Source organism: Oncorhynchus nerka, linkage group LG27, assembly GCF_034236695.1.
Source record: "Oncorhynchus nerka isolate Pitt River linkage group LG27, Oner_Uvic_2.0, whole genome shotgun sequence".
Classification (NCBI taxonomy): Eukaryota; Metazoa; Chordata; class Actinopteri; order Salmoniformes; family Salmonidae; genus Oncorhynchus; species Oncorhynchus nerka.
This window is the reverse complement of record NC_088422.1, coordinates 87,653,833-87,665,238: the sequence shown is the minus strand read 5'-3', so window position 1 is coordinate 87,665,238 and position 11,406 is coordinate 87,653,833. Positions and strand designations below refer to the sequence as shown.

The 11,406-nt window shown below is 45.6% G+C and overlaps 1 protein-coding gene across 1 annotated transcript; it reads left to right on the top strand.

Moving 5' to 3' along the window:
* The first annotated feature begins 307 nt into the window (after nt 1-307).
* LOC115117845 (transmembrane channel-like protein 3) lies at nt 308-11,356 on the top strand. Its single transcript, XM_065012224.1, has 7 exons — nt 308-435; nt 3,654-3,764; nt 4,199-4,324; nt 4,941-5,019; nt 5,237-5,279; nt 5,433-5,712; nt 6,244-11,356. The coding sequence occupies exons 1-7, from the start codon at nt 308-310 to the stop codon at nt 7,265-7,267; spliced, it is 1,791 nt and encodes a 596-aa protein (XP_064868296.1). The 3' UTR covers nt 7,268-11,356.
* Nucleotides 11,357-11,406: the final 50 nt, after the last annotated feature.

The following is an 11,406-nucleotide window of genomic DNA, read 5'->3' as shown; positions in this document are numbered from 1 at the left end:
ATTACCTCTGGCTCCTTCACAGGGTGGGGACCTTCTTCTCCAACCCCCCCCTGCTTTCCCTCTCTCTTACTGTCTTTCTCTCTCTCTTTCTCTCTGTCTTTCTCGCTCACATCATTGTCATAATAGTGACATAAACACATTAATACATTACAGATGATGTCATCTAATGGTAACTGACTTTACACCGTCACGACACAAACTGCTGTGTAGGTAACCTTGTTGGCTCATGTATACATTATGATAATTCAGCTCCACTTCTCCCCCTTCTCACTCTCTCTCCCTTTCTCTCTCTCACTCTCTCTCTAGGATGGGTTCGTTCTTCTCTCCCTGTCTGCCTGCCTTTAACGTGTTGAAGCTGATAGGCTTGATGTACCTGAGGAGTTGGGCTGTGCTCACCTGTAACGTCCCTCACCAACAGGTGTTCAGAGCATCCAGGTCAGGGGCAGAGACACACACACACAGTCACACACACAGGCACGCACACACACACAGTCATGCACACAGTCATGCACACACACACACACACACACACACACACACACACACACACACACACACACACACACACACACACACAGTCACACACACAGGCACGCACACACACACAGTCACACACACAGTCACACACACAGGCACGCACACACACACAGTCATGCACACACACAGTCACACACACAGTCATGCACACACACACACACACACACACACACACACACACACACACAGGCACGCACACAGGCACGCACACACACAGTCATGCACACACATACAGGCATGCACATACATAATAAACCTTATTTACATAAGTATTCAGACCCTTTGCTTTGAGACTCAAAATTGAGCTCAGGTAGATGGGTCAGGGAGGTGACCAAGAACCCAATGGTCACTCTGACAGAACTCCAGAGTTCCTTTGTGGAGATGGGAGAACCTTCCAGAAGGACAACCATCTCTGGAGCACTCCACTAATCAGGTCTTTATGGTAGAGCCTCTCCTCAGGTAAAGATTAACGGAGGAAAATACAGGAAGATCCTTGAAGAAAACCTGCTCCAGAGCGCTCAGGACCACAGACTGGGGCGAAGGTTCACCTTCCAACAGGACAACAACCCTAAGCACAAAAAAACACAGATTTCATCCATTTTAGAATATGGCTGTAGCAAAATGTGGAAAAAGTCAAGGGGTCTGAATAATTTCCCAAAGCACTGTACATATACACACACTCATACTGGACGAGCATGTTCAGAAGACACAGCCACTCTACCATTCACTTCTCTCGCTCTCTCTCTCTCTCGCTAGTACTGATGAATACATAATTAACAGTACCACAAAAGACTAACATTACATAACAGCATTGTGCGACACTGCCTCTTCTGGACAGTGAGTGAGTCTGATTCACTCTGGGCCTATAATCCTGGTTCTGTGGTTCTGGTTCTGTGGTTCTGGTCTCATTACTCCTCTCCTCCCCTCCCATCGGATCTTATTTTCCAGCTCTGTGGAGAGAGAGAACAAAATGAGCACATCTCTGTGATGAGCTACTACACTGCTCCCTCAAACACGCGCACGCACGCGCACACACACACACGCACGCACACACACACACACACACACACACACACACACACGCACGCACACACGCACGCACGCACGCACGCACGCACACACACACACACACACACACACACACAGAGTGGGCCTGCAGGCACTCAGCCCACTCTGATTTATGTAACGAGTCTGTTGCTGCCTCTTTCAGGCCTTATCAGTCACTCTCAGATGTACAGGAAAATACACACTTATGCAAGCGCACACACACACCATACACTTCACTTGGTTATGTAAAATAGCATGATAGTTTAAAGAAATAGCATATAAGTTTATTAAAGAAATAGAATGATATGAATAAATAGTATATGTGACTCACCACCTGGATTTGGTCTTCATTAAGTAGCAATATTTTAAATGATGTATTTTACATTTTTGAGGAACAATGGGAAAGTAATTATTTGAAAGTTGATAAGCTTTGAAACTTACTTTTGAGAAAATGGCATTTGAATGTTTTGATATCTAGTGAAGAGCTCTCCTATGTCTACACCCATTCAGCATCGTTCACACCCTCTTAAGCTTTATCCCCACCCATCTCGTTTCATTCTCGGAGCATTCAGAGCTCAAACTTGACACTCTGAACGATGATTTGTTTACCTCTGGATAACATGAAAACAGCCTAACCAGCTCTGCTGGCAACAATTTCATTACACTTTTTTGCAGACCGCCCATATACAACGGGTGTTGTACACTTTACCTTAAGACATCTAGCTAGCTAGGTAAACAAAGCTCAAATAGACAGAAGCCGTCTATATGGCAGACCAATCCAAACTCCTCTCTTTGCATGTCCAGCCTACTCATTAGCTCAGCCAATCATGGCTGGTTGGACGGTTGCTGGCTTTATCTGTGGCTTAACCAACAAGTCTTGTAATTTAACAATTTTATTTGCATTTACAGATGGCCTGCAAGTTTGTTATTAAGGCACATGAAAGTTGACATGTTCCAGAAGGCATTTCTGCCAAAAATCTTCTTTAAAATAAATGGCTCTCCTGTGAATGCGTGACTTGCGACATGAGCCTAGTTTCCTGAAACGGGTCACATATGATCAACCTTACCAAGTTCTCTCATGTCACCACGCTCCTCTGCACACTCCACTGGCTTCCAGTTGAAGCTCACATCCACTACAAGACCATGGTGCTTACCTACAGAGCAGCAAGAGGAGCTACCCCTCCATACCTTCAGGCTATGATCAAACCCTACACCCCAACCTGAGCACTACATTCTGCCACCTCAGGTCTCTTGGCCCCTCCACCTCTACGGGAGGACAGCTCCCGCACAGCCCAGTCCAAGCTCTTCTCTGTCCTCTCACCCCAATGGTAGAAACTTCTACCTGAAGCTAGGACAGTCCCTGATAGCTACATTATTGAGTTATTTATTTTTTTGATGAGTGTGATATGTGGTTGTCCCACCTAGCTATCTTAAGTTTAATGCACTAACTGTAAGTCGCTCTGGATAAGAGCGTCTGCTAAATTACTAAAATGTAAATGTCAAAATGTATAACCAAACAATAATATGATAGTATATTAAAAATATATTCCTATTGTCTCTAACCAAACATTGTCACGTTCTGACCTTAGTTCCTTTATTATGTCTTTGTGTTAGTTTGGTCAGGGCGTGAGTTGGGGTGGGTAGTCTATGTTCTTTTTTCTTTGTTGTATTTCTGTGTTTGGCCTGGTATGGTTCTCAATCAGAGGCAGCTGTCGATCGTTGTCTCTGATTGAGAATCATACTTAGGTAACCTGTTTTCCCCATTTTGGTTGTGGGTGATTCTTTTCTGTTTAGTGTTTTTCGTCACCTTTACAGGACTGTTCACTTGTCGTTTTTGTTGTTTTGTTCAGCGTTCAGTAGTTTTATTAAAATAATGGACACTTACCACGCTGCGCATTGGTCCTCCTCTCTTTCTCCAGACAACAACCGTTATAAACATGGATTATGGTTTTTGATTATCTTTGATTATAGTTGATCAGGATTACAAAGACAGAAAAACTTGAAATAACACAGATAAATAAACAATATAGAAATAAAAGTACCATTTTATTTCTCTCATTTGTTTCCAGATCAAATAATTTCTACCTGGCTATGCTGTTGTTCATGCTTTTTCTGTGTATGCTGCCCACCATCTTCGCCATAGTGAGATACAGACCTTCCCAACACTGTGGGCCATTTAGGTAAGCGATTATTCCCGTGAAGCTCTTTAAATGTGGTGCCCATTTTAAAGTTAGCCCTTGTAATTTAAGGTCATTTAAGGTAAGCCACACTTTCAATAGTGTTGCAGTATACTGTGTGTGTGTGTGTGTGTGTGTGTGTGTGTGTGTGTGTGTGTGTGTGTGTGTGTGTGTGTGTGTGTGTGTGTGTGTGTGTGTGTGTGTGTGTGTGTGTGTGTGTGTGTGTGTGTGCATGTTTGTGTGTGTTAGTGGATGATCTAACTCCTATTGAGAACCTTGAAAATCGCTATAAAACATCAATCCATGATTATTTTTATTATCATCACACATCATAATCTGCTGAAATCACAATAAGGCCAAGAAGAAAAGCCTGTAAAGCTTTAATTCTGCTGTGTGTGTGTGTGTGTGTCTGTGCGTGCGCGTTCGTTCCCCTGCAGCGGTCAGGAGAAGATTTATGACATCATCTCAGAGACGATAGCCAATGACTTCCCGCTGTGGTTCAGTAAAGTGATGAGTTACGTCACCAGCCCTGTCGTAGCGTTGCCCGCTCTGCTGCTGCTGTTGTGAGTGCACTCACACACACAGACAGACTCACACAGACTCACACACAGACTCACACACACACACACACAAACACACAGGAATGCAGACTCTCTCACACACAGACTCACACACACACGCAGACTTACACACAGACTCACACACACACACACACACAGACTTACTCACACACACACACAGACTTACTCTCACACACACACACACACACACACACACACACACACACACACACACACACACACACACACACACACACACACAATGTAGCCTGACTTGCTCTATGCATTGTTAATGTGTCAGTGCTCTTGGGGTAACTCTCTCTGTGTCTTTCAGCATGTTGATCAGTCATTGTGTCAGTCCTCTTGGGGTAACTCTCTCTGTGTCTTTCAGCATGTTGATCAGTCATTGTGTCAGTCCTCTTGGGGTAACTCTCTCTGTGTCTTTCAGCATGTTGATCAGTCATTGTGTCAGTCCTCTTGGGGTAACTCTCTCTGTGTCTTTCAGCATGTTGATCAGTCATTGTGTCAGTCCTCTTGGGGTAACTCTCTCTGTGTCTTTCAGCATGTTGATCAGTCATTGTGTCAGTCCTCTTGGGGTAACTCTCTCTGTGTCCTTCAGCATGTTGATCTACTACCTTCAGGCCATTGCCAGATCCCTTAAATTCACCAACAACCAGCTGAGGATGCAGCTTCAGACTGTGAGTTATAGACGCTATAGTTATAGTTCTCGAAGTCAGTCACTATTATACATTAAACAAAAATACATATGAACTTAGAGTGCATCCCAAATATTCCCTAGACAGTGTACTACTATTGGCTTTGGTTAAAAGTAGTGGACTATGTAGGCGATATGGTGCCATTTGGGATGCCCACTTAGTCTCATGACTGTATGCTGAACAGAAATGTATTTGTCAGGAGAGAACAGAAGACAAGAAGAAGGTATTACAGCTGGCTTCAGGTAAACCTCATCATTCTACTTTCTGGTTGGTTGGTTCTATGTAGTCTATGTCTACATATCCCCTAACATCTTACATCTTAAAATGTTGAACTTTTGAACACCTAAGCTATAATCTCTGACCTGTAACCCCTGACCTCTGACCCCCAACCATAGCGAGGCTACAGGCCCCAGAGGTCCCCGGGGGGGACAGGAAGCCTGACCAGCAGGATGGTGACATCACCAGCCGCGAGTCGTCCATTCGCACGCCGTCGCCACGACCCAACGGCAGTGTCACAAACTTCCAGTCGCCCGATCGTCGTGGCAACGGCATCCGCACCATCACCCAGTCGGCATCGAGAGTCGAGACCGCTAGGGCGACATTTGCTGCTGGGGCGCCTAGAAGTCCAACAGTGTCCATACTTCACAAGCAAAGGCCGGAGATAATCCCTAACAGGTGTGTCACACACACACACACACACATATTATGTGTTATTCTGTCTGGTCAGTCACAGGCTTTTATACAGTCCTCTACAGGTGTGTCTACGGGAGGATTAAGGGTTAGTGTCCATGTTGTTAGTCCTAAATAAACCTCTGAAGGGGGACTCCAGCACCTAGCCCAAAGTTTGAACTTAGTCTCCCATTAACATCAATGCATGACGAAGTGAAAATTACACTTAGGTGGAAGTCAGGATTCACCCCTAAGAAATTGAATGGGATTCCATCTCATTGCTTTCACTCAAGTCAGGGGTCAAAGGAAAAGAAAAGTGTAGTTTTCTTCAACAGTAGCTAATAAGCAGTGGGGTATTTAAGTTCTTCTAAAGCCGGTTTGGGCATACTATGTCCTGGACTACTGTCACTACCAAAGGAATCAACGATACACAGTATCAGTAGTATTTGTTACTGTAATGATTCAAGTCGAAGTGGTCTCTCATTACGACCACATACAGTAGTAACATTTATCATCCGTATTTCCCTCTGTCACCAGACACCCTTCCTACCTGGGGGGCCCTAGCGGTACCTGCAGGTCCAAGTCCTACCATCATGTGGCGTACAACCCCCCGACACGCTACTCCTCAGAGAACATCCACTCCGACCCACTCTACAGGAAGACCATCAGGCCCATGCACTCCGCAGAGGCAGCTGGGATAGTGACCGCCCAGAGCTACGTGGGCCGTCGCCCCTACACCACGCGCTACGTCATCGTCAACGAGCACGAAGCTAGGAAAAAGTTGCTTCGATCAGCCACACGCGTCCCTCGCCACTTCCGAGCGGAGGACCCGGGGGGTGAAATCGTAGAGCTGATCCCGCGGAATACCAAGCGGTATAATCCAAGGGCTCCGCATCTGCATGGGCACCCACACAGGTCGAATCCGCCGCAGTCACACCTGAGTGATGAAGAGGAGGAGGAAGAGGCAGGGGGGAAGAGGGAGTCTAGGAGGGGGTCGTTCGGGCAGACTCACCGGCCCCGCTCACTCTCCGACCTCCAACAGCCAGCTCGCTTCTACATCGGAGAGCGCCTGGAGACCAAGCTGTCTATGGCGTCAAAAGACAGCCACACTGCTAGGGGGCGCTACGGCGGTGAAGCTCAAAAAGGGGACTGGGAGGATATGGAGACGCGCTTGCACTCCCTCTCCCAGACCAGCATCAGAGGAGCGGAGCTTCCACCACCAGTCAGGCACACACAGTCCCCAGCCAGACACCCCCACTCCCCCAGCAGACTTGTACACTCAACCCCCCAGGGCCCTGGAAGACGCCTGGAGCCCCAGGTCAAGCCCAAGACATCCAGGTCCAAGCTGGAGCCTTCCCTGACTGAGTCGGACTCGGCCTCTCTGGCCTCCAGTAGCGACCAGCAGAACAGCAGCACAGACCAGTACATCCAGGTCATTCACAACAAGGAGAAGTATCTCAAGTCAGAGGCAAGGCAAGGCAAACTGGCTAAGAAGAAGTCCAAAGCTAGTATAGATCTCAATGTGTCTGGGTCCAAAGACCTGGTCTGCTCCAACGTGTAGTTGGTGTATTTGCAATGTGAATATATCTAGGTTTATTTAACCTTTATTAATCCATGTAAGTTATTAACAGTAGTGTAAAGTACTTAAGTAAAAAATACTTTAATGTACTACTTAAGCAGTTTTTTGGGGTATATGTACTTTACTTTTACTCAAATCAAATCAAATGTATTTATATAGCCCTCCGTACATCAGCTGATATTTCAAAGTGCTGTACAGAAACCCAGCCTAAATACCCCAAACAGCAAGCAATGCAGGTATAGAAGCACGGTGGCTAGGAAAAACTCCCTAGAAAGGCCAAAAACTAGGAAGAAACCTAGAGAGGAACCAGGCTATGAGGGGTGGCCAGTCCTCTTCTGGCTGTGCCGGGTGGAGATTATAACAGAACATGGCCAAGATGTTCAAATGTTCATAAATGACCAGCATGGTCAAATAATAATAATCACAGTAGTTGTCGAGGTGCAGCAAGTCAGCACCTCAGGAGTAAATGTCAGTTGGCTTTTCATAGCCGATCATTAAGAGTATCTCTACCACTCCTGCTGTCTCTAGAGAGTTGAAAATAGCAGGTCTGGGACAGGTAGCATGTCGAGTGAACAGGTCAGGATTCCATAGCCGCAGGCAGAACAGTTGAAACTGGAGCAGCAGCACGGCCAGGTGGACTGGGGACAGTAAGGAGTCATCATGCCAGGTAGTCCTGAGGCATGGTCCTAGGGCTCAGGTCCTCCGAGAGAAAGAGAGAATTAGAGAGAGCATACTTAAATTCACACAGGACACCGGATAAGACAGGAGAAGTACTCCAGATATAACAAACTGACCCTAGCCCCCCGACACATAAACTACTGCAGCATAAATACTGGAGGCTGAGACAGGAGGGGTCAGGAGACACTGTGGCCTCATCCGATGATACCCCCGGACAGGGCCAAACAGGAAGGATATAACCCCACCCACTTTGCCAAAGCACAGCCCCCACACCACTAGAGGGATATCTTCAACCACCAACTTACCATCCTGAGACAAGGACGAGTATAGCCCACAAAGATCTCCGCCACGGCACAACCCAAGGGGGGAGCGCCAACCCAGACAGGAAGATCACATCAGTGACTCTACCCACTCAAGTGATTCACCCCTCCTAGGACGGCATGAAAGAGCACCAGTAAGCCAGTGACTCAGCCCCCGTAATAGGGTTAGAGGCAGAGAATCCCAGTGGAGAGAGGGGAACAAGCCAGGCAGAGACAGCAAGTGCGGTTCGTTGCTCCAGAGCCTTTCCGTTCACCTTCACACTCCTGGGCCAGACTACACTCAATCATATGATCCACTGAAGAGACTCTTCAGTAAAGACTTAAAGGTTGAGACCGAGTCTGCGTCTCTCACATGGGTAGGCAGACCATTCCATAAAAATTGAGCTCTATAGGAGAAAGCCCTGCCTCCAGCTGTTTGCTTAGAAATTCAAGGAGGCCTGCGTCTTGTGACCGTAGATTACGTGTAGGTATGTACGGCAGGACCAAATCAGAAAGATAGGTACTACATTACATTCCTAAAGAAAATAATGTGCTTTTTACTCCTGACACCCAAAAGTACTTGTTACATTTTGAATGCTTAGCAGGACAGGAAAACTGTCTATTTCACACACATCAAGAGAACATCCCTGGTCATCCCTACTGCCTCTGATCTGGCAGACTCACTAAACACAAATACTTAATTTGTAAATTATGTCTGTATGTTGAATTGTGCCCCTAGCTATCCGTAAATTTAAAAAACAAGAAAATCGTGCAGTCTGGGTTTCTTCTGCCCCTGTGCAAGCCAGTTAACCCATTGTTCCCCGGGTGCCGAAGACGTGGATGTCGATTATGGCAGCCACCCGCACCTCTCTGATTCAGAGGGGTTGAGTTAAATGTAGAAGACACATTGTAGTCGAATGTATTCAGTTGTACGACTGACTAGGTATCCCCCTTTCCCTTTCCTAAATTAATATAAGGAATTTGAAATGTACTTTTTATACTTAAGTATATTTTAGCGATTCACATTTACTTTTGATACTTAAGTAGATTTAAAACCAAACACTTTTAGACTTTTACTCAAGTAGAATTTTACTGGGTGACTTTCACTTTTACTTGAGTCATTTTCTTTTAAGATATATTTACTTTTACTCAAGTACGACAATTAGGTACTTTTTCCACCACTGGTTATTGAAAGCAAATGATATTTTACAATAATGACCTGTTGAGTTAATTGTTTTGTAATGGGTTACATAAAGTCCTATTGTAAACCACAGAAAATGTGAATAGCCCATTCATGGCCAATGCTATACTTTGTGTGTGTTAACAAACAGCTCTATGTGCATAATATGCATAACATATTATATGCTCACATTGTCATGGATACTGTGCTTGCTCTCAATCAAATAAATATCATGGTCAATGGTCCAAAGTAGTATACCTAAGCATCAGATTGTTTTGTTCTACTCAAGGTTATGTGTACAGCCCTTGATGTTTGTTTTGGGGTTATCACAAACAGGTGTTATATTGGCTATTATGTGTGTGTACATTACATTGTACCATTCAAACATGGCCTTCAATTCAGTAAAATTATGATACCGTAGTAAAGTATGATGTGCAACATATATAATATACTCTGCAAAAAAAGAAATGTCCCTTTTTCAGCACCCTGTCTTTCAAAGATAATTAGTAAAAATCAAAAATAACTTCACAGATCTTCATTGTAAAGGGTTTAAACACTGTTTACCATGCTTGCTCAATGAACCATAAACAATTAATGAACATGCACCTGTGGAACGGTCTTAAGACACTAACAGCTTACGGACGGTAGGCAATTAAGGTCACAGTTATGAAAACGTAGGACACTAAAGAGGCCTTTCTACTGACTCTGAAAAACACCAAAAGAAGGATGCCCAGGGTCCCTGCTCATCTGTGTGAACGTGCCTTGGGCATGCTGCAAGGAGGCATGAGGACTGAAGATGTGGCCAGAGCAATAAATTGCAATGTCCGTACTGTGAGACACCTAAGACAGCGCTACAGGGAGACAGGATGGACAGCTGATCATCCTCGCAGTGGCAGACCACATGTAACAACACCTGCACAGGATCGGTACATCCGAAGATAACACCTGCGGGACAGGAACAGGATGGCAACAACAACTGCCTGAGTTACACTAGGAACGCACAATCACTCAATCAGTGCTCAGACTGTCCACAATAGGCTGAGAGAGGCTGGGCTGAGGGCTTGTAGGCCTGTTGTAAGGCAGGTCCTCACGAAACATCACCGGCAACAATGTCGCCTATGGGCACAAACCCACCGTCGCTGGACCAGACAGTACTGGCAAAAAGTGCTCTTCACTGACGAATCACGGTTTTGTCTCACCAGGGATGATGTTCAGATTTGCGTTTATTGTCAAAGGAATGAGCGTTACACCGAGGCCTGTACTCTGGAGCGGGATCGATTTGGAGGTGGAGGGTCCATCATGGTCTGGGGCGGTGTGTCACAGCATCATCAGACTGAGCTTGTTGTCATTGTAAGCAATCTCAAAGCTGTGCGTTACAGGGAAGACTTCCTCCTCCCTCATGTGGTACCCTTCCTGCAGGTTCATCCTGACATGACCCTCCAGCATGACAATGACACCAGCCATACTGCTCGTTCTGTGCATGATTTCCTGCCAGACAGGAATGTCAGTGTTCTGCCATGGCCAGTGCAAAGAGCCCGGATCTCAATCCCATTGAGCACGTCTGGGACCTGTTGGATCGGAGGGTGAGGACTAGGGCCATTCCCCCCAGAAATGTCTAGGAACTTGCAGGTGCCTAGCTGGAAGAGTGGTGTAACATCTCACAGCAAGAACGGGCAAATCTGGTGCAGTCCATGAGGAGGAGATGTACTGCAGTACTTAATGCAGGTGGTGGCCACACCAGATACTGACTGTTACTTTTGATTTTGACCCCTCCTTTGTTCAGGGACACATTATTCCATTTCTGTTCGTCACATGTCTGTGGAACTTGTTCAGTTTATGTCTCAGTTGTTGAATCTTGTTATGTCTATACAAATATTTACACATGTTAAGTTTTCTGAAAATAAACACAGTTGACAGTGAGAGGATGTTTCTTTTTTTTGCTGAGTTTATAACACCTTGGGATA

Excerpts from the sequence above, each read along its gene's own strand:
- LOC115117845 (XM_065012224.1), top strand. The coding sequence starts at position 308 with ATGGGTTCGTTCTTCTCTCCCTGTCTGCCTGCCTTTAACGTGTTGAAG. Across the intron at positions 436-3,653 it reads CAGGTGTTCAGAGCATCCAG|ATCAAATAATTTCTACCTGG; the intron begins GTCAGGGGCAGA and ends ATTTGTTTCCAG. Across the intron at positions 3,765-4,198 it reads CAACACTGTGGGCCATTTAG|CGGTCAGGAGAAGATTTATG; the intron begins GTAAGCGATTAT and ends GTTCCCCTGCAG.